General features: G+C 37.6%; 1 protein-coding gene across 2 annotated transcripts in view; it reads left to right on the top strand.

Moving 5' to 3' along the window:
* RNF128 (ring finger protein 128) overlaps window positions 1–21,456 on the top strand; it is a 93,570-nt gene that overhangs the window by 51,065 nt on the left and 21,049 nt on the right. For both annotated transcript variants that reach the window (XM_087860012.1, XM_087860011.1), the window contains exon 2: window positions 10,637–10,884. In XM_087860012.1, coding sequence (XP_087716138.1) covers window positions 10,637–10,884 — 248 coding nt within the window. The remainder of the gene's footprint in view (window positions 1–10,636; window positions 10,885–21,456) is intronic.

Here is a 21,456-nt window from a genome sequence, read left to right as displayed (position 1 = left end):
CAATGATGTGGTTCTTTCCTTCCAGGGAGCTCCCCTTTTCAGCCCTTATTGCATTTTTTTTTGGCCAATGATATTTTAGTCTGACACTAAAACATCAATTTAGATGGGGCTTTTAGATCTGCACAAAAATGGCACTCCCTAGAGTTCGGAAATATTTAAGGTACAAAGTGCATGTCCCTTCCATACGTTCTTGTACAGGTGTCACCTAGTCTGAAAGGTTGAGGGTGAAGTGGCAAGTAGTGAAGACCATGTCCCAATTTCATTGGAAGTCTAGGCTGTGGCTTGGTTTTGTGCTCATATTTTCCCCGTGGTTACAGCAACAATTTATTCACTGGAATTCTCCTTCCCAAGGTCTCCTGTTACAGGGAAACAGAACTGATTAATACAAGGACAAAGGATCACCATAATTTCTTACACTCCTTTGTATAAGTTTCCTTTGCTCGAAACCCCTAAATCTCTTGTTTATCCTTTTTTACTGCCCGACAAATATCTTTCTAATTGTTTTTAACCTGTGGTGTATATGTTGCTAGTCAGTAGTTGCTTCATCTTGCACCATCACATATTCTTATCTTATCAGACTCTGAACAGCTCTGGATATTGCACAATTTATTATCCCAAAGGATTGAATAAATACATTGATGCTGTAGAGTTTACCGACTAACCTTCCTCCAGAAAACATTAATAACTAGCAACAACAAATGTTGAATTTGCTTTCTAGAAACCTTACTACCCCAAAACAAAAACTATGACAATAGAACTTTATAGCATAAAAATTTTAATACAATTACAGAATACCCTATTAATGAAATAACTTATTTACTACAATTTCTGCACAGTCTTGCAGTAGCGTATCTTATTATTTTCTTCTCCTTAGTATCAGCACAAGTTTAAGGTTGTATAGACATTAAACCTCTCCCGGCTGTTTCAAGACTTCTCTTTTCTGTCCTCTGAACCTCCTCGTAAGTGGCTAAATTACCAGTCTCCCAGTGAGCCAGGATGACTGGGTTCTAACTTGAGCTTGGGGCTGAAATGGCATCTGTCCTAGATGCTGAATGTAAATGGGAAACTGAGGTATGGTCAGGCCCCAGGTTGGGGAGAGATTATTGCTACCATTAGTGCTGCTCTGGCAGTGTGTGGTTTCAGTGGGATCAGCACTGTGGCAGTAGGCGTCACATTAAGCCCAAAAGTCTATAGAGTAGAATTAGTGTTTAACTTTTTATCTGTGTATATATATATGTCCTTGCTGTAGGCAGACATGCCCTATCAAGCAAGATATGCTGTCTTTGACTGTAAGGAGGAGGTGCACCTTAGACTCTGTTCACCACAATTATCTTGAAGGATAAATTTGTTTTTAGATTGAATCAAGATTCAGATTATCACTACATATAATGCATACTTAAAATGGCATTTATCAAAACATTTATTTGATGTATATTAGGTGCAAGGCACTCTGCTAGATGTTGTCGATACAGTGATGAAAGACCCAGTCCCTAACCTGAAGGAGTTCATAGTTAGCAAACCTCAAAAAAACGAGATAACTTCAAGGGAAGTCTGCACTAGACAGTGTAAAAGCTGAATTCCTAACCCAGACGGGTCGGGATCCTATAAAGGAGGTTGAACTTTATTCTGTAGGTGAACTGGAACTCCTTTAAGGGCCGTTAGCAAAGGAATAATATGAACATTTTTCCCTTTTAGAAAAATGTATCTGGTAGCTGTAGAAGAATGAATTGGAGGCTAACACTGGTGGCTTGAAGATCAGTTAGGAGGTTGTTATAGACGTTTAGGTAAGAAACAATGCAGAGGCAGTAGAGATGTATTCTAACAGGAAAGGAATGGGCCTGTTTCTGATGTGACTAATTTTCAAACTTTTCTGTACAAAGTACTTACTGATAAAAACAAAATAATTCTATTGGCAGAGTTTTTCTATGCAGAGTGAAGGATTAGTGTTGATCTGGCCAGAGAGAACCACTATCTTGAAACTCCTTGATCATAACATCAAACTATAATTCAAACTCCAGCCCAGTATTTCTGAAAGTATGAGCCACAGACCACATGCAGCAAAAGAACCCAGAGAACTTGTTAAACTGCAGATTTCTGAGTCTGGCCTTAGACAGACTGAATCAGGGAATGGGGCCCAGGGAGTTCAATGTTTTAGCAAGTTTCTCAAGTAATCATCATGCATATTAACATTTGAGGATCATTCATCTAGCCCAACAGTTTTAAGAATATAATCTGGGACCAGTGGTCCCTCAGACTCTGTCAGGGGTCCATGAATTGAAAACTGTTTTCATAATAATACATAGACATAATTTGCCATATTCACTGTGTTGATGTTTACATAGGTGGGGTAAAAGCAATGGTGGGAAAATACTGCTGGTGCCTTAGCAGAAATTACGACCGAGGCACCAAACTGTATCTTATACTACACCTCTATGTATTTATAATAAAAAAATTCCAGTTTCACTTAGGAAAGTCCTTGATGAATCAATAAGCATAATTAATTTTATTAAATCTCTGCCCTGTCATGCACAACTTTTTTTTTAAATATTCTGTGTGATTAAATGGGAGGTAGGCATAAAGCACTTCTGCAACATACCAAAGTATGATGGTTGTCTGAAGGAAAAGCACTTATATGACCGAGTCGTGAGCTGAAGTAGCCTTTTTTTTTTATTATTTTAGATTTTATTTATTAGAGAGAGCACAAGCAGGGGGAGCAGGAGAGGGAGAAGCAGGCTCCCCGCTGAGCAGGGAGCCCAACTCGGGGCTCAATCCCAAGACCCCGAGATCATGACTGAGTGGAAGGCAGATGCCTAACCAATGGAGTTACGCAGGTCCCCGTAATAGACTTTTAATTAAAAATATTTTGCCCCCAAAAATAATGAATGGCATTGTCATTTGTGCAAACCTCTTTAATGTCAGACTTAATAGAAGACTGCTGGATCTTCCTATCTGCTTTAGATCGATTGTGATCTGTTCTTCTGGTTTAGGTATATGAAGGAAATCTGTACTCATGCAGATTTGTAATTAGAAAATTGTATTTATAGCACTTAGTAGCTATATTATTAAAATTATTACATTATCAGTAGCAATTATTAAAAAAATAATTGTAAACATCTTCTTTGGTACTGCACCAAAACTCAACAAGTGGCAGTTTCTTAAACATTAAGTGCAAGGTTGAAACCGTATCAACGAACTCTTTGTACTAAATGAAAATGCACGGATCTGTCTTGACATATCAAATGGATCCTTTATCCATGCATGGTTTTGTACTCTGCATTGGTCATTTGGAAAGTACTGATTCACTGAGTTATGCAGATCTTACAGTGATTCAAGATTATACAATATCAAAAAATCATGGTTATTTAATATCACCACTGATCTCATCAGAAAAGTCTAAGTATCAGGAAGTTGTCAAGTTCACGTGGTAGATAAAAGTTTTCCAAAATTATGGGGCGCCTGGGTAGCGCAGTCGTTAAGCGTTTGCCTTCGGCTCAGGGCGTGATCCTGGAGTTCCGGGATCGAGTCCCACATCGAGTCCCACATCGAGTCCCACATCGAGTCCCACATCGAGTCCCACATCGGGCTCCTCCACTGGGAGCCTGCTTCTTCCTCTCCCACTCCCTGCTGTGTTCCCTCTCTCGCTGGCTATCTCTCTGTCACATAAATAAATAAAAAAATCTTTTAAAAAAAATTCTAATTTTTCCTTGAACACTTACATTTTACCATTAGCAACAAATACTCTTATTTTTTTTCCTTGAAATGACAGGCTCACTTCATTCAATTTTTAGCAAAGTTCGTCCAAATACCCAAATCTTAATAACCTGTTTATCAGTAGTACTTCTAAGTTAAAAAGGAGCTGTTTAAAGAAAGGTTACTTCGGGGGCACCTCTCTCTCTCAAATAAATCTTTTTAAAAAAAAGTCTATTACATTAACATCTAGTTACAACTGTGATTTTAAATGAATAAATATTAAAAAATTTTTCCAATGTTAAAAAAAATTTTACCAGTGTTAATTTCTAATACAGTAACTATAAATAGAAATAATACACATAAACAGCAGTTCTTTGGATTCCTCAATAACTTTAAAGAGTATAAAGGAGTCCTGAGACTAAACACTTGGAGAAATTAGCCCTCTGGTTCTTAACAATATGCTAAACCTACCCTAATGAAAATCAGAATTGTCCAGACAGGGCTAGGTATTTTTAAATAATTCTAAGAATTGTTTACCTGTGAATATGACCTGTCATCCACAAATTATGTAAATGTGACCTTTGAACAGTGTTGCTTCTAATTCCCCAGTGTCTTTAATATGCCGTTTTCTGAAGACTCTCAGTGCCAGAGGTTTTTTGGTGCTGTATCAAATCTGAGACCTATTCCATAATGTAGTATTATTTTCAAAACCTCTAGCAGAAGTATCTGTGGGTTCAGGCAGAAAGAAAGGCAACTTGTCGTACTACCCATGGTTGTCCACCTCAGCATCACTTTTTTTTTTTTGGCTTAAAAGAATTATTATAGCCCCACATTGGGCTCCCTGCTCAACAGAGAGCCTGCTTCTCCCTCTGCCTGCTACTCCCCCTGCTTGTGCCCCCCAGACAAATAAATGAATAAAATTTAAAAATTAAAAAAGAATAATAATAAAAGGTGATTTTAGTCTTTTTTGCTGTCACCATCCCTCCCCCCAAAAGGTAATTTGGTAACAATACAGAATGTTAACCATTGCTTTACCCAACAGCTAAACTATACTAATGCCTGTTTCATATCCCGCAACAGACTTGAATTTAACTAAAACGCTAGTTAGGAGCATAATGACATATTTAAAGAGGTGTGCAGTACCAATTTGTCTGATTCCCAGTCAACCACAGACCTATATTTCCAATACCTTTGAGAAATCATTTTTATGTCTGTTGGGGTACAATGATAGAACTTTTTTTTTTTTAATCGAGAGTTGATGTGAGGAAGTCAATGTAAGAAACCTAAATTTGGTTCATCTGTGGCTGGCAATAATCAAAAGGGGGCAAAAAAGTCACAGAACAGGAATTTGAAGAAAGATAAGCTAGTTGGGCTTAAAAGTTCACATAATTTTTTTTTACTAGTTTAAAAAATGCCACTTAGGACTCCTTGGTCTTAGGACCTTTAGTGTTCCTCTTTGAAATACATTGACCTTCCCTAGTTGCTATAGGGGGGAAAACTGAGCCTTTGAAAGCCACGATGAACAAAATTAATATTCAGAAGTCCACTTGAATTGGTTCCAGATTTTCTAATGGAGGAAATGTTTGTTGGAGAATCATGTTGGAATTCTTCACACCTAGATCTTATTCATCCTACATATGAGTGAATTCAGAAGTGCTGACCTCACTATATTATCAAGATGTTGGGCAGTATTGAATGTGAACTTGGTTTTGGAAGAGCTACTTTGGCCTTCAATAGCCCTTACTAATCTTGTAAGTCGTTCATTGCAAATATTCTCTTTTCTAATATTAAAAGTGGAATACTGGTTGAAAGAGATACTAGAACAGCGTTCTACACCCCCTTGCATTTTGTGTTTGAATGCCACGGTGCTGTAAGTATGTCATCATTATACTTAGAATATTTCATATATTGTAAAATGCTTTAGAATTCATTTTATATTTTGACACATTAATATTTAAATGTGGGGGGCAGTCTAGAAGCACAGAACTTACTACATAGTTTATACTTGATAAATATTTGTTCAATGAATTTGTGTTCACAAATAAGTAAGATTAGGCCAAAACCGTAATATCATTAGCTTTTTGAAGGAAATGAAAGGGCTTGGCCACCAGCAGAATCCTAGATCATATTTCTATATATTATGAATAATAACTGGGAAGTGTCTTTCACCAGTAGTGCCAAGTATCGACACACTTTATTTATATTAACATTTTAATTGAATGATATTCCGTAAGAGTATAAGAGTTGGTACAGTCTATTTTATTACCTTTGTTCCCAAGATAGGCACAGGCAGAAACCATTATTCAGTGTTGAACATTTGAAATTGGAGTATTTCTTCTGCTTAATTGTTACGTATTCCTGATCTGTCCCTTCTCCCAAAATATTTTAGGTAGCAAAGTGAAAATTTAAAAAAAAAATTGAGCTACATGATGTTGTTAATGATTTTTAAGTAGCAAGTTCAAGGATTCCTTATTGAATTGAGTGAATGCTGTCAAGATAATTGTACCCAGGCGCGCCTGTGTGGCTCAGTTGGTTTAGCATCTGACTCTTGCTTTTCAGCTCAGATCATGATATCAGGGTCCTGAGATCTGAGCCCTTCTCAGGCTCTGCACTCAGCGGGGAGTCTGCTTCCCCTCTCCCTCTCCCTCTGCCCCACCCAGCGGGAGCGTACTCTCAAATAAAATAAACGAATCTTTGGGGGAAAAAAGGTAATTGTACCCATATTTTCCCAACTGTGCACTCATATGGCTAAGGGAGAATTATTTATACCATGGAAATTGGCACACACTACAAATCAAGGCTTCCTCTTCGTTAAATATTTGCCACAACTCCCCCATCCTGAATGTATCTGTTTAATTTTCATTCTTACAGTAAAATAATCACTTTAGGTTTCACTGAAGATAGCTGATGTAGACTGGTGGTGAAGAGCAGAGATACTGGAGCCAAACTGCTTGGGTTCAGATAGGAGTTCTGTACTTACTAGCTTGTGTTATCCTAGGCAAGTTAGTCGATCTTATCTTTAATGAGATAATAGCAATGCCTACCTTATAGGGTAGGTATGAGGATTAAATATGTTAATACATGTAGGGCACTTAGAACAGGGTCTGGTTTATAGATAAATCTTATCTGGCAACCTCAATTATCCAGAGCATAGCCAGGATTCAGGAAGCAAACAAAAATGTCACTGAGCAATCAATATAAATATCAGAGGGTACTTGCAACTGAAGCCCTCCAGCTCTTTGGAAGCCCATTTTACTTTTTCTTTAGACCAAAGCTTCATTGACTTTTCAGAGTTGGAAGCAGATTGGAAGTATAATTAGAAAGAGGGATAGACACTGCTAGAGGCAACAAGTGAGAATCTCCCTCCCCCACCCCTCAAAAAATTACCCAAAGTGAGAACTCAAAAATGAGTCAGACTGGGTGATCTCTAAGGTCCATTCTAGCTCCAAAAATCTATGACTTTGATGAAAAATCATAACAGTTTGGGGACAAATAACCTTGCCAGTACCATATAAAATAATGGTTCACAAAGATGATCCACTGTCAATAATAAATCACAATCAGTATATCCTAATTAGGAAAATAGGACAGTATAGATTACTTTTTAAAATGTTGTTAAAATTATTTGTGCAAACTTTTTGTTACTTGGAAATTTTACTTTTGCAGGATGCCTAATTCCCTGACAATACCAGTTAAAGGAAAGCATTACTGTAGTTCATTAAAAGACAGCCTGTGTCCTTAAGATGCTTGTAATTTAGAGAGGGACTACAACACGCCAATTGAAATGCGAAGCAAAATAAAGTACTAGATAAAGGTTAAAAACCAACCGACAAGGGAACAGAGGGAACATTTACGTTCTTTCTTGGAACTTGGGAAAAGAATATAGGAGGCAGCGTTTGAGCTGGGATTTGAGTAATGCACAGGCAGAGAAGGAGGGTGGAGTGTCAGCAGATGTAGGAAAGTTTAGTCTGAGAGAACAGAATGAACAAAAAGGACAATTATAAAAAATGAATGACAAGAGCCGATGCCATGTGCCTGAATCTGAGTGTTCATGAGATGGGGTTGTAGTGGAGATACATCAAACTGGAAAGGTCAGTTGGGACCAGATCATAAAAGGCTTTTAAATGCTAGGCCAACAAGTCAGGAAAGACTTTACAGCCAGAAAGAGTCATGATGCAATCAAGTGATGGCAAAAGTCAACCAGGAAGGTAAACTCTGATGAAATTTTAAAGGACAGGGAAATATTGGGTATAGAGCTAGGAGATTACTGAAGGAGTTCAGGCAAGGAAATTATGAAGACCTATATTAAAAAGGCAGCAGGAATGGAAGGAAGGATCTGATAATGGGAGACACCAAAGAAATCGCATCTATAGGACTGAATAGGTTAGCAGTGAGTATTTCAGACAGGATTCGGAGTATTCACACCAGATGACCAGAAGGCTGTGATACCATTAACTGTGATTGGGAAGAGAAGGAGCGAGCAATTTTTAAATAGTTGAAAAGGTGTGGGGAGGCGGAGAAGCGTAAGAATGTTTAGAAATAGGTCTTGTATATGATTAGAAAACTAATTCAATAGATAGTTGGACTATATATAGCATGTATGAATATGAATTTGGGGCAATTGAAGCACAGCATTTTTCCCTATGTGTAGACAAAGTACATTTCTTGACTGTCCTTGTTTTTTAATCTCCATCTGACCACAATGGTCCGTATGTTCCTGAGCATCCACCCCTGCCACCCACCTCATATCGTCTAAAGGAATGAAAACTTATTTCTATTAGTCAAAAAGCTTAGGACACATCTGTGATTTTAAAAGAAATCTTTAAAATTATATTCTAAAGCTTGATTTTTAGAATTATCTTCACTTTCAAAGATTATACAGGTTACAATATCAGAAATGAATACTGAGTTACATAATCTTTATAACCCAAAATTTTCCTGACAGATGGCTTGTAGAGAAAAAACAAATAATGACAAAAGAGAATTGAAATAATATCTGTGCTTTTAGTCCGAAATCTAGAAATGTAAAGCTCCTAAATAGAAAAATGAGCTGCTCTCTTGCAAAATAGCCAATTCTCCAGATCTGTAAGGGATATTTGGGTCATATACTAATAGAGGAAAAGGATACATCAAAAGGCGTTTCAGACTCCTCCACTTCCCATTGCCTTCGAGATTTTCTTCATGTAAATGAGAAGAGAGTAGTTGTCAGTGTCTACCAAACTAAGTATTGGCAAATGAGTAAAGTTGTAAAAGGTTTTAACTGGATGGCTATCATATATTTTAAAAAGTGTCTTTAGAACTTTAAGAATCTATAATAATACCCTATGAATCTGTTTTTTGAATTAGTAATTTCAAGTAAGACCATCTTGATCTTTTGAAGACTTTGGCCACTAGGGACCATAAATTTAAGGGATTACTCGGGTAGTAATTCTGCTATGTACATTGCCATTTAAGGTTTGTGCTCTTATTTTGACCATTGAAAGTATGAATACTGTTTTAGTAATGTAATTTTGTGTTTAAATTCTAAAGTCTATTACCTTATAAATTGAGAAAATTACGTAGTTAAGTCTAAAGAGATTAAGCCTTTTAGAGGTGTGTGTGTGTGTGTGTGTGTGTGTGTGTGTGTGTGTGCGCATGCATGCATGCATGTGTGGGTGGGTGTGGGGTTGTGTTTATTCCAGATTGGAGTTTGATCATTAACCAAGATTAGTACCTTAACCTAGTATCAGTGGGAGGTTTCTCTGGTTGGTAATCTCTTAACATTCAAAGAACTCTATTCTTTTGCTTAAGATTATTGGTCTCAGGTCGTACAAACTGGAAGGAATATAAACCTTGATAAGCATTGGAATGGCATGAGTAATCTGACGTTCTCACAACACCGGGAAAGATAATGTTTGTCCTTTATTTTTTTCACAAGATTTATATAGTTGGGGGTAGAGAGGGAGGTGTTAAAGAGATTAAGCCTCTAGACTAAGATTTAGACTATTAGACTAAGTAATAAGCATAGTCTAATTTCAGGCTTGACCTTAGTTGGTGTTGAATAGAACCATATGTTACTATTAATTTTACATGTTCTATTCATTGCTAACCTGATTAGGTCCATGCAAAACCTTAGAGTACCTTGGACAAATTTTATATTGCTTTAGAGGATATGGAAAAATGGCACATGGATATATATATATTTATATATAGTATGTTTAGGCTCGTAAACATTTATCTCAGGTTACATATCTCCTGATATGTAAGTTCTTGTACATTTTAGTAGTGAGCTCATGAGACAGTCTATCACCTTATAAATTGGGAAAATATGTAGTTAAGTATTTCTATCTTTCCCAAATCTCAGATTCCCTAGGATAGTAGATTCTCTACCACCTGGGGGGCTATTTATCTTTAAGAAAGCCTTCATGTAAGAGGCAAATTTGGCCCTAAACTCAATACTGTTGAATTGTAGGTGGTTAGCCTGAAGAGAGGGGAGGTATTTGTTATATATCATAGTGTCCTTACTAAACTATGAGTTCCTGGGGCGCCTGGGTGGCACAGCGGTTGAGCGTCTGCCTTCGGCTCAGGGCGTGATCCCGGCGTTGTGGGATCGAGCCCCACATCGGGCTCCTCTGCTGTGGGCCTGCTTATTCCTCTCCCACTCCTCCTGCTTGTGTTCCCTCTCTCGCTGGCTGTCTCTATCTCTGTCAAATAAATAAATAAAATCTTTAAAAAAAATAAAATAAAATAAAATAAACTATGAGTTCCTTAAGATCAGTAACCAAGTCTCAGCATGTTTATATCCCCTATAACATATATGCATAGTAGGTGCCCAATAAACGTTAATTGAATGAATGAGTATCCTTCCATTGTCTCACTGGGAATACTGTAAAATCACTTTAGCAATTGGATTTTTATACTCAGAATGCTTTACCAAAACTAAAACTGAATTTCTTTTCTTTTACAGGTGCAGGAGACATTGTTGCGATCATGATTGGCAATCTGAAAGGCACAAAAATTCTACAATCTATTCAAAGAGGCATACAAGTAACAATGGTCATTGAAGTAGGGAAAAAACATGGCCCTTGGGTGAATCACTATTCAATTTTCTTCGTTTCTGTGTCCTTTTTTATTATTACGGCAGCGACTGTGGGCTATTTTATCTTTTATTCTGCTCGAAGATTACGGAATGCAAGAGCTCAAAGCAGGAAACAGGTTTGTAGTGGTTCTTTCTTCCAATCTAAAAATACTTTATTTTTTAAAAAGAAGATTTTATCTTTAAGTCATCTCTATACCCAACGTGGGGCTCAAACTCACAACCCCAAGATCAAGAGTCACATGCTCCACTAACTGAGCCAGCCAGGCGCCCTAAAAATACTCTTTTAATTGTAGTTTCAGAACCGTGCATTTTAATATATTTCACTTGCTAGAGAGTGATCCATGCATGTTTTAGGAAAACTGGTAGTTTTTAAAGCATACCAGCTTCCATCCTCTCAAAAGTTTTATTTTCTGTAATTTGTCTATGGCCTTAATCCTGCTTGATTAAGTCTTCTGACACCTCATTAGGGAGCATAGCCAGCATTTAATTATATATGAGTGTAAATACATATGTTCTTTTAATTTTTTTCTAAATTACCAAAGCATTTCATGCTCAATATAGAAAATTTAGAAATCAGAAAGTACAAGGGAAAAAACCTTCACCCAAACCCCATATAACAAAAAAACTGCAGTCACCACCAAAAGGTAACCACTGTTAATTTACATGCATGTGTGTGTCTGTGCATGCGTGTATTTGCATGTGGGATCAGGGCTGGGAAGAGAGACTAGGCTGAATATCATGAGAAGGCAGGTTTAAAGATCTGATGGTACATGATATAGTGCTAGGCTCCAGTCACATATTCATAATTTCTATTATATCATATTTTAACAACTGGTGTATAAATAGGTACAAAGTATAGAATTAATAGAGCAAAAATACAGAAGCATCATGGAACCAGGGAATTACCTGTGGTTGTGTGCCATTGATCCTAGCACTTTTAAACTGTCCTTCATCCCCTTGATGTCCTCACTTCTCTCCTTCCCTACCTTCATTTCCATGGTCACTCCCATCGTCACTCCCATGTATACATCTTCAGTTCCTTTGGCCCTTCTCTCTCTTTGTTACACTTGCTGTCAAAATCCAACCCTGGTTAAATCCTGCTTCCTCCTTACTCTGTGCCTGCACTCAGAAGTAGTAGAAAAACACTGGCCTCAGTAAGACTGATCTCACTTTAAATTTATGACCACAAACTCGAAGTGAGCCCTTAATGCTGCCAACAATCACACCACGTTTTCTGAGCCACCTTGCCCCCAACCCCCACCCGGGCTTTCACAGGTAACTAATCATATATGTTCCTTTCTCCTTAAACCTCCAGCACCTCCTTCAACTTTACTTTGCTTGTAGTTTGGATCTTATTCCACTGAGGAAATTGAAGTGATCCAAAGAGTACTTCTCCTTGTTTCTGCCATAGCTACCCATCTGTGTGCATCTGTGTCTGTACCCTATGTTGTCTGCCCTGTCTTCTGTCACTGTGGACACACAAACGTGCTATTATTGATTGCTTCCCTTTTCAAAAGAACTTCTCTTGACCCCAGGCCAGAAATCTTTATTTCTCTTTTACCTCTCACTTCCCATATAACTTCCATCAGCAAATCCTGTTGGTTCCACCTTCATTAAGTATCCAGAATCCAGTTACTTCTCACCACTTCTGTTGCTTCCACCCTGGTCCAAGCCATCATCATTTCTTAGCTCCTCCGCCTCTCAAGTATTCTCAACACAATGGAGTGGCGTGCTATTTCTCCAGAAGGCTCAGTAGGGATTTAATGCATTCAGCTGATCATATAGTAAGAGCAGGAATACATTTTTGTATGTACTGAGAAGTTCCTCCCAAAGCAATGGAATTCTGGCCACTTATGTACTCTTTTTCCAAGAAGGAAAGGTCAACCCAATTTATTTGGGAGTGGGAGAGCAGTAAAGATTTCTATATTGAAGTTAATTGAATTTAGGAACAGACTAGAAATTGAAATCTTATTATAAAAACTTCATAAAGATCAGACACCAGTATGTGGTAATGAGTGATGATTATCTCAATGTTTAAAGTTAATTGACTTCTGTTCCTCTCTTCAGAGAAGCAGCTTATCACATTGGTGGCAGGTTCAGCCTGTTACTAGCTGTGGTCAAAAGGATGTTTAAAATTCTTATGCCAAGCCATTCAATAGTTTCACAGTGTGTTAATATTTGACATTTATATATTGGGCTGTTTTTATCTCTGAGGTTGGAGAGAAATTGGTATCCAGTATGACTATTAAAGGTTATGGATACAATGACAAGAGTGTTTGGTTTGTGTATGTTCATGGTGGGGTATGTATTTCTGTATTCTAAGTGCTATAATAAATCTGTTAACATGGCCTTAAACCCCATCAGAAAGCAATACAGTTTATAAAGAACTGACTGGTGTCACATAAGTTCCATTGAATATTTAACTCTGTTCTCATCATTCATTTAAGTAATTTTCATAGTTTATAATGTATTTTATGAAAATTGTGTAAAAATGGTCAAGAATAGCTCAGCTAAGCATCTGACTCTTGATTTTGGCCCGGGTCATGATTTCAGGGTCATGGGATCGAGCTCCAGCGGCAGCCTCCGTGTTTAGCGCTGGAGTCAGCTTGAGATTCTCTCCCCCTCCCCCAGCTCACGTGCGTACGCGCTCGCACGCTCTCTCTCCCTCTCAAATAAATAAAATCTTTAAAACAAAAGAGTAGCATTAATACTTCTCACCTTTTAGAGAAGGCTTTGGAAAGGGCTTCTTTCACTGCTTAGTGGGCTATATCTGTGTATCCTTTGGTGACTAAAGGATTAGATATATGACTGGTAATCCCTTTTGCTTATTAACATTCTAGAGTGTTACAATGTCATTTATGTGTTATTCAGTTTTCCTGACTTCCTGTTTATTTTTAAAAGGTAGAGCTTGGTGTACATGATAGTTGTAACAATCACTAAATACTTAACTGCATTATTACCATTTTACAGGTAGAAATGGTAATGAAACTGAGTTATAGAAACTTGTCTTCGTTAGAATATGAGGAATTCATTAGAATATTCAGGATTGTCTTTCCTCTGAACTATCATAATGCATAGTATATAATGTCAGACAAACTGATAAATGCATAATCATAAATTTTGATGACCAAGATGCCCAAATATGATGGACAGCACATAGTGGCCACATGCCTGATATGTCATAGTATGATGTGTGAGAACACATATCATCCCTGTTTCTGTGCATAGAAAGCTTTTAAACAAATGAAAAGTATCAATAGGTTGTGAATGAAAATAACATATCAGGCATTACATGGTGGATTTGTGTCCACACTGGGAACAACTCTAACCTGCGATCAGGAAGATTGTGGTGTGCTCAAACTAATGAATTGGGGAGTGACCACTATACACTTGACTCTGGCATGAGACACCCAGAATTTTGGTGTATAGTGCATGTATCCTAACTGTGCTTAAGCAGTTAATACTCAGGGGCAACAAGGCATGTGTTGGATTAAACATTGGCTAGTGAAATGAAAGAGGGCTCTAGGTGAAATAGAAGCTGACCTAGGTATAATGGAAGAAGCTGAATTAACGTTTGATGAAGAGTGCTTTTCAGAAGAAAAGAATTTATTCTTTGAAATGGACACATTGGAAGGAATCATCTGCCAGGAGGGAAAAAATGGGAATCCACTTGGAAAAAGGGTAAAGCCTTGATAATATGGTCACACAGACCCAATACCTAATGCTAGAGAAGGCTAGCACTCAACACTGGGAAAGAGCATATTTCTGACACAACAGGGTCTTTTAACTATTTTACTACAAATGGAGGCCCAAGTACCCATGGGGTAATGGCCTCCCGTTTTTAGCTATGGAAGCTCAGGGAGAGCATCTTTGAGACACATGCAGATCCCCAACTTTGTGGAAATTTTTTGAGTGAAATTGTAACTTACATTGCTGATCTCTAAGTTATCTTGACCAAAGGGATGGACCAAAATAAGATGAGCTAGAAGGAATAGTATTGAATGATACCCATGTATTCTTCACGGGAGGGAGATGGCCTTCCTGCATAATAGTCATTGGGAACCTATAACTTTATAATAGTGTGAATTGAGCCAAATGATTGGTTTTGTCCTCAGCTAACATGGAACCTAGAAATGACAGAATCATCCTCACTGGTGATAACACTTGTCCATAATAATATCTAGTATATGGGCAAAGAACAATTCTACTAGGAAGGTTTAATAAACACTTCTGTGATACTTCCTCATTTATTTTGTAACCAAACCAAACTGTATCCTAACCATATTGTGATATGGTGTAATACTAGTATTGTTGGCAAAATTCAACTACCTTATATAAATAAATCATGTGATAGTCAAATGTATTGGGAAACCGAACTAAAACCTCCAAAGAATATGATACCAATGAAGAGTGATTGGCCTGAGGAAGAATTAGATTTAGTTTCATTACCATATTAAATGGCTCTATACAGGTTTATCACAAAGTTCAAGTAGTCATAGAACAAGGGAGTAAACAGATAAACTGCTACATCAATATAAAGATGTTTGAAATGGTCTTAGAGATTGAAAGAAGCCTATTTACGCCCTTCATTGGCTTCTGCAAGTATTAGGTATGCTTATGTTGTTCTTACTGCAGCTTATGTATAAATGCTGTACTAACTGCAGAAGTCCAAATAGCTGTGACTATTTTGTTGTTAAAAAGACCTTGATCAAGAAATGCAGGTGGGGGGCACCCGCTGGCTCAGTTGGTTAAGGGCCCAACTCTTGATCTCAGCTCAGGTCTTGATCTCAGGGGTCATGAGTTCAATCCCCATGTTGGGCTCCACACTAGGCATGGAACCTACTTTAAAAAAAAAAAAGACTAAAAGAAAAAGAGAGATGGGGATGGATTGTGATGAAAGGTAGCATAGTAGATCTAGTTGCTTACTCCTTGCCAGTCTCCAAGGGAGCCATGACTAACCTTTGGGAGTGTGGTCCTCAAAGTGTTCTTTATGTTAGTTATTGATGATTGATTTTGTTAGACACACCTGGAACGATGGACCATGTTGTACCAGCTTGTCATGCTTGCTTGGCACAGCAGTCAAGATTGATGATATGCACCTATTTTCATTGTTGGGGTCCTGAGTTTCAGGCAGTATGGCCAGTTGCTAGAAGGATTGCCTAGTGACCAGCCCCCATCTGAGCCTCAGACCCTGAGACTCAAATTGGTTCCCTGGGCAAACATACACCACACTTGTCTTCGTAGTTTGCTGCCAAAGAGCTAGCACTCATTTGTGGTCTCACATGAGGAAAAACTAAGCTGCATTAATATCTTAAAATTTGTCCTTGAACTTAAAGCATGACTAAAAATATCAAATAGTCTGGTTACATTAGGTTTTCTTCACTAGTACATGAAATTAACTGGAAGACTTATCAGGTGTCTGCATACCGTACCACTGTTAATATACACATTTGTGGTAGGCATATTCATATGTGTGTATCTGTTCCTGCCCAAATTTGAGACTTGTTGGAGCCTCTTACAAAACCATTATTTTGACTCTTAGATAAGAAGAGTAGATTAAATAACTTATTCTCTTAGTAGGACCTAGTTTTATAGTCTTTCTCTGACTCTCATTGAACAAAAGGAAGCCCTTATAATGGGCCTCAGGATTTTTTTTATAGTCACTTACTCTAATCTTATATTTACATCACTAATTCTAAAGGTTTTGGTTGTCTTTTTTGAAAAATGCAGTAATCTGAGTCATAACTTATCTACTGGGTCAAATTCCCCTCTCCCTCACTGCTCTTCCTTATAGTGCATTTCCTCACACTGTTCACAGTGATCACCTTCAGGCAAGTAGTCTGTACTCCTGTTTATCCCCATCTCCGTAGTTCCATAGACTTATGAAACTGTTTTATAGCCTGTACCTCCCTTTCCTTTAGGAATGCTTCATTAAAATATTATGCATAGGTTTTTATTGAAAAAAAAAAAAGATTTCTTTCAGTCCTCATATATCTGAACAGCCACATGACTCAGACATTGATTTTGTTCACAGGAATAGATGTGAGGGAAAGAATCCTTTTACCATAAATCTTGATTCTGTTCTATAAATTCTGAGTCAAACTTTTATGAAAATTTTTATTTTAAAAGAAGTGATGACTTAAAGCAAGAAAATCTGGTTTGCTTATATCCACCCTCCTTTCTTGCTTTTGCATACCCTGCCCCCCCATCAAGTAATTAGGTTTGACTACATGCCTGGTGTTATTCATGTGGGTTTCAGTTACGCTAAAAGCTGAATGCCTTGGGACCAAAAACCAGGCTGACAAATCACCAGCCTGGAACATTTGTTTTACTTAATTAGATGTAAATACACAAATAAACTAGGTAGAATATCTTTGCGTTTATAACTTAAAAATGGAACATTTTAATATAGCATAAGAATGGGCTTGACTTTTCATTTTCAGCCCAAATAAAGTCTCACTCAGAGCTAAGAAAACTATATAGCCGAGATTCTTCAGTGACTAGAATGATCACAGCTTTTGAATAGAGTAATGACATTAAGCTTCTGTTAAGAAAATTGGCTGACCACCAAGCTTTTTTGAATTAGTCTTCAAGTCTATTGCCAAATATTCTTACACCAGGTATCTCTTTGGATTGGAGAGGAGGCAGGGAGAGTCTGTTGGTATAAAATACTTGCTTAAAAGAGTTCCCCAAATCACAGTAAGTAGCAAATTTAGGAAGGATTTGAAGATTGGATAATAGCTGACTTTGAGGTTTTTGTTTTTTTTCTTATTTCTTTCATTTATCTTCTTCACAAGGAATGTGAAGCCTTTTAAAGGCTTCTTTGCTATTACACAATGGAGGCAGTGTACTATAGTGGAGAGATCATGGGCTTTAAAGCCAGATAGAACCTGGGCTTGAATTGAATCACAGCTCTGCAACTAACCAGCTGCCTGGACTTTAGTCAAGCTTCTGAACCTTTTCTTGTCTATAAAACTTGGATATTAAAATACCTATTCCATAAGGTTGTTAATGATTAAACAAGATGACACATGTAAAAAAGCTTAGGGTTGATCCTGACCATGGTGGGGGCCAATACCTATTCCCTAAACCTTTCTTTCCCTAGATTTTGTGGAGTAGAGTCTTTTAATGAGTGCAACTGTGACTTGGATGAGAAAATCATGAAAATCTGTTTTGATTTCTAAATTCAGAAGCTATTCTTTGAGCAACTACTAGGCTCTGTGGGAAATTTTTTAAAATGTTTAAGGCCCAGTGCTCCAGCTACTCTCAGTCTAGTAGGAGAGAAAGACACATGAACAGTACAATTACAGAACACGGTGAGAGGTAGAGGGGCCCCTGGGTGGCTCAGTCGGCTAAGCGGCTGCCTTTGGCTCGGATCCTGGAATCAAGCCTGCATTGGCTCCCTGCTCAGCAGGGAGTCTGCTTATCCCTCTCTCTCTCTCCCTCTCCCTCTGCCTCTCGCCGCCACCCCCCCCCCCCCCCGTGCAGGAACGCTCGCTCGCTCACTCTCAAATAAATAAATACTTTTAAAGAAAGAGGTGGAAACATTGTGCTATTGGAATTTACAAGGTAGGAAGGAATTCTGAAATGGTGGAAAGGCATCAAAAAAGTGTCCAGTGTAATATATATATATATATATATGTAAAGTTCTGTTTTTAAGGAATAAAATACAAATTACAGTTTGCTTTGGGACACATTTTCTTTAAATGTAGAGGCATATTTGGGCACCCAGAAGTTTGTTTTAAGTAATATATCCAAACATAGGTATTTAATATAAACTGCTTAATCTTAATGTTGTTCTCATAGTTCAGTTTTTAGAGGAATGAATGCATCTTAGAAACTCTTGCTGTCAGTGTGACAGTCAACTATTTTGAGTACTAATGGGATTTTGTGAGTGACCTTCATTAAAGCTCTAAAAACACAGTTTGTGCTTCTTACCAAAATCATGTGCTCACATGCATATTTAAAGAAAATGGCTTGGCTTTTCTTTATAAAAGTTCAGTAGGAGTTATTGGAATTACCTGAATTTCCTTTTGAAGGGCTTTTTAAAAAATTACACAGTATTCCAAAAGTATTCCAAAGTATTTCAAAGAAACCAATTAAACATCGGTTTATACTATGATGCAAGGCTTTTAGAGATCCTTCAAAATCAAGTCCCTTCCCTAGGATCTTCTGGCATCTTGGATTTTGCCCTGTGTTTTTATATCCTCTTGGCTTCTTTTTCTTTAAGCATTGTTCTTAATGTGAGTTCTATTCTCATAAGCGTAGACTTGGACATTACATTTAGAGCTTGCCTTTGAGCCCATCCCTCAAATTTGCATTAGTCTTGCATATAATTAAACAAAGTTATATATTTCACATTCATTCCTAATAAATTAATAAGCACTAGCACTGGAGACTCAGGCATTTATATTGTGTTGAATTGAATATTTGGAATGGGAAATCAGACTACATAGACTCAAGTAAATATGCTAGAGATGTATCACCTCCTTGTGAGTACAATTCCCCAGTTATGTCACAGAGCTTGTTTAAATCAGAAGTGCTCTAAAGACTAAGTGCAAAATGATTGTCAAAGACTTATCATCAACTACATTTTTTTTTCTTTTCTAGTATAAACCAATGTTTAATTGGTTTTTCTTCTTGGCTCTTTTTTTTTTTTTTTAAACCATTTGCAGTTTTCACATCTGGGTTTCTAAATAGCTCATGATCTATGTGAAAAGAAAGTACTGATGTTTAGAAGTCCAGGCCAGGGCCAGGACCCTTAGGTATACTGGTTATTCACTATAAGGACTGGCCACAATTTCACAGATCATAGAATCCAGGAGCTGGACAAACTTCAAAAGGTAGCCGAATTACAGATGTATTGTAATGGAATCTTGAGGTATGAAGAGAAGAGTCCCAGTAACAGCTCTGTCATTTAGAGGCTGCATGCCCTTTTGGATGAGTTATTTAACTTTTCCAAACCTCCATTTGCTCATCTCTAAAATGGGAATATTCTCTCCTTCAGGAGGTTGTTAGGATTAAATGAGGTAATAGACATCAAAAATAATTTTAAATTACAAAATAACTTAATAAATATAAAGAAATAGTACTAGCTTCCTGCTGCAAGCCACGGTAAAATAAATAAAGATGCTACCTTGGTATTAGGGGAAGGAACATTTAACTCTAGGCTTTAGTGGGGCTGACACTAACCAGCTCTTAGATTTTGAGCAAGGCCGTCTTCCACCGTAGGCATCAGTTTTCTTATCTGTCAGATTAGATATCAGGCTAGGTGAATTCTAAGAGTTCTTCCAGCTCTAAAGATCCTAAGTGTACTTCCTTCCATTGTCCCTCTATCATTTACTTATGATGCAAGTAACAGAACAGAAAACGTGTGCATAAAATGCAGTACCATCATTGAATTGCCCTTTTGTAAAGATTTCATTTATTTGAGAGAGAGAGCACGCAAGTGAGCACAGAGGGAGAGTGAGAGGGAGAAGCACACTCCCCACTGAGCCGAGAGCTCAGTGCTACGCTGGGGTCGATCCCAGGACCCTAGATCATGACCGGAGCTGAAGGCACACACGCAGGTGCCCCTGAATTGCGCTTTTGAGTTAACTCACAATTAAGTCCCAAAGTGGGAGTGAGAGGGTCTCTATTAGCATCTTTCCTTGAAAGGACTAGCTAAGCCTTCCTGTTAACTTCCTGTTAAGCTATTTCTGCTCATCAGGTAACAATCTAAGAAGTTTCTGCTATTCATGAGACAGCAAAGAAATAGTTTGTCTAGTAATCTCCTTGGCATTAAGCCAAATACCTTTCACAAAATGATATATAGGAGGCAGGTTGGACATTAAGGAATTTCCTCATATACCTATACTCATAGATTATTCCCTTCCAAAGTATATTTGCTACAGATGTGTATAAACATGTTATAAGAAACTGTTATGCTTATTGATGAAGAATAGTTTATATTTTCATTTAATAAACATTTTATTGAGTGTCTGCTATATGCCGGACATGATGCTAGATACTTCACTTACATTATCTCTAATTTTCACATATTCTTCATGTCAGTTGGGAGTTTCCCTACTGGGGATAGAGGTACATATTCACAGTGACCTCTGGTTCTGAGTGCCTACTGTTTACTGATTTTGCACTACAAAATAGGTTTGCCAATCATCTGGCCATGCTGCACATGCTGTGTCTCTGTGCCAAACAGCATCCACCCAAGTGTGAAAACTAGCCTTCAATTTACACATATATTATATTCACTTGAGGCATTTGTGTATGTGATAGATATTAACTGAAAGGGAAGGAAGAATTTATTTGCAGCATTACACATAATTTTAAATCAACATTATCTCATACCACCTGGGATTTTTTTTTTCCATTCGGCCACTTCACCCCACAAAGAGGGACAGTCTTTCACTGATTCACCTTGCCCTTTCCTCTTAGATTTCCTCCTAAACCCCAGACCCACTTCTTGTACTATTATTGAGGTAAAATTGATATATAACATTAACTTTTAGGTGCACGACATAATTTGACATCTGTATGTGCTGCAAAATGATCACTACCAAACGTCTAGTTACCATCCATCACCATTCATTTGACCCCCTGTACCTGTTTTGCCCAACCCCTTCCCCTCTGGTAACCATCAATCTGTACTTTATATCTATGAGTTTGTTTTTATATTATTTTGTTTGTTT

This window comes from Ursus americanus, chromosome X (genome assembly GCF_024610735.1).
Source record: "Ursus americanus isolate L20-20 chromosome X, mUrsAme1.1.p, whole genome shotgun sequence".
Lineage (NCBI taxonomy): Eukaryota > Metazoa > Chordata > Mammalia > Carnivora > Ursidae > Ursus > Ursus americanus.
Note: the sequence above shows the minus strand (reverse complement) of the source record. Positions and strands in the feature narration are given on the sequence as shown.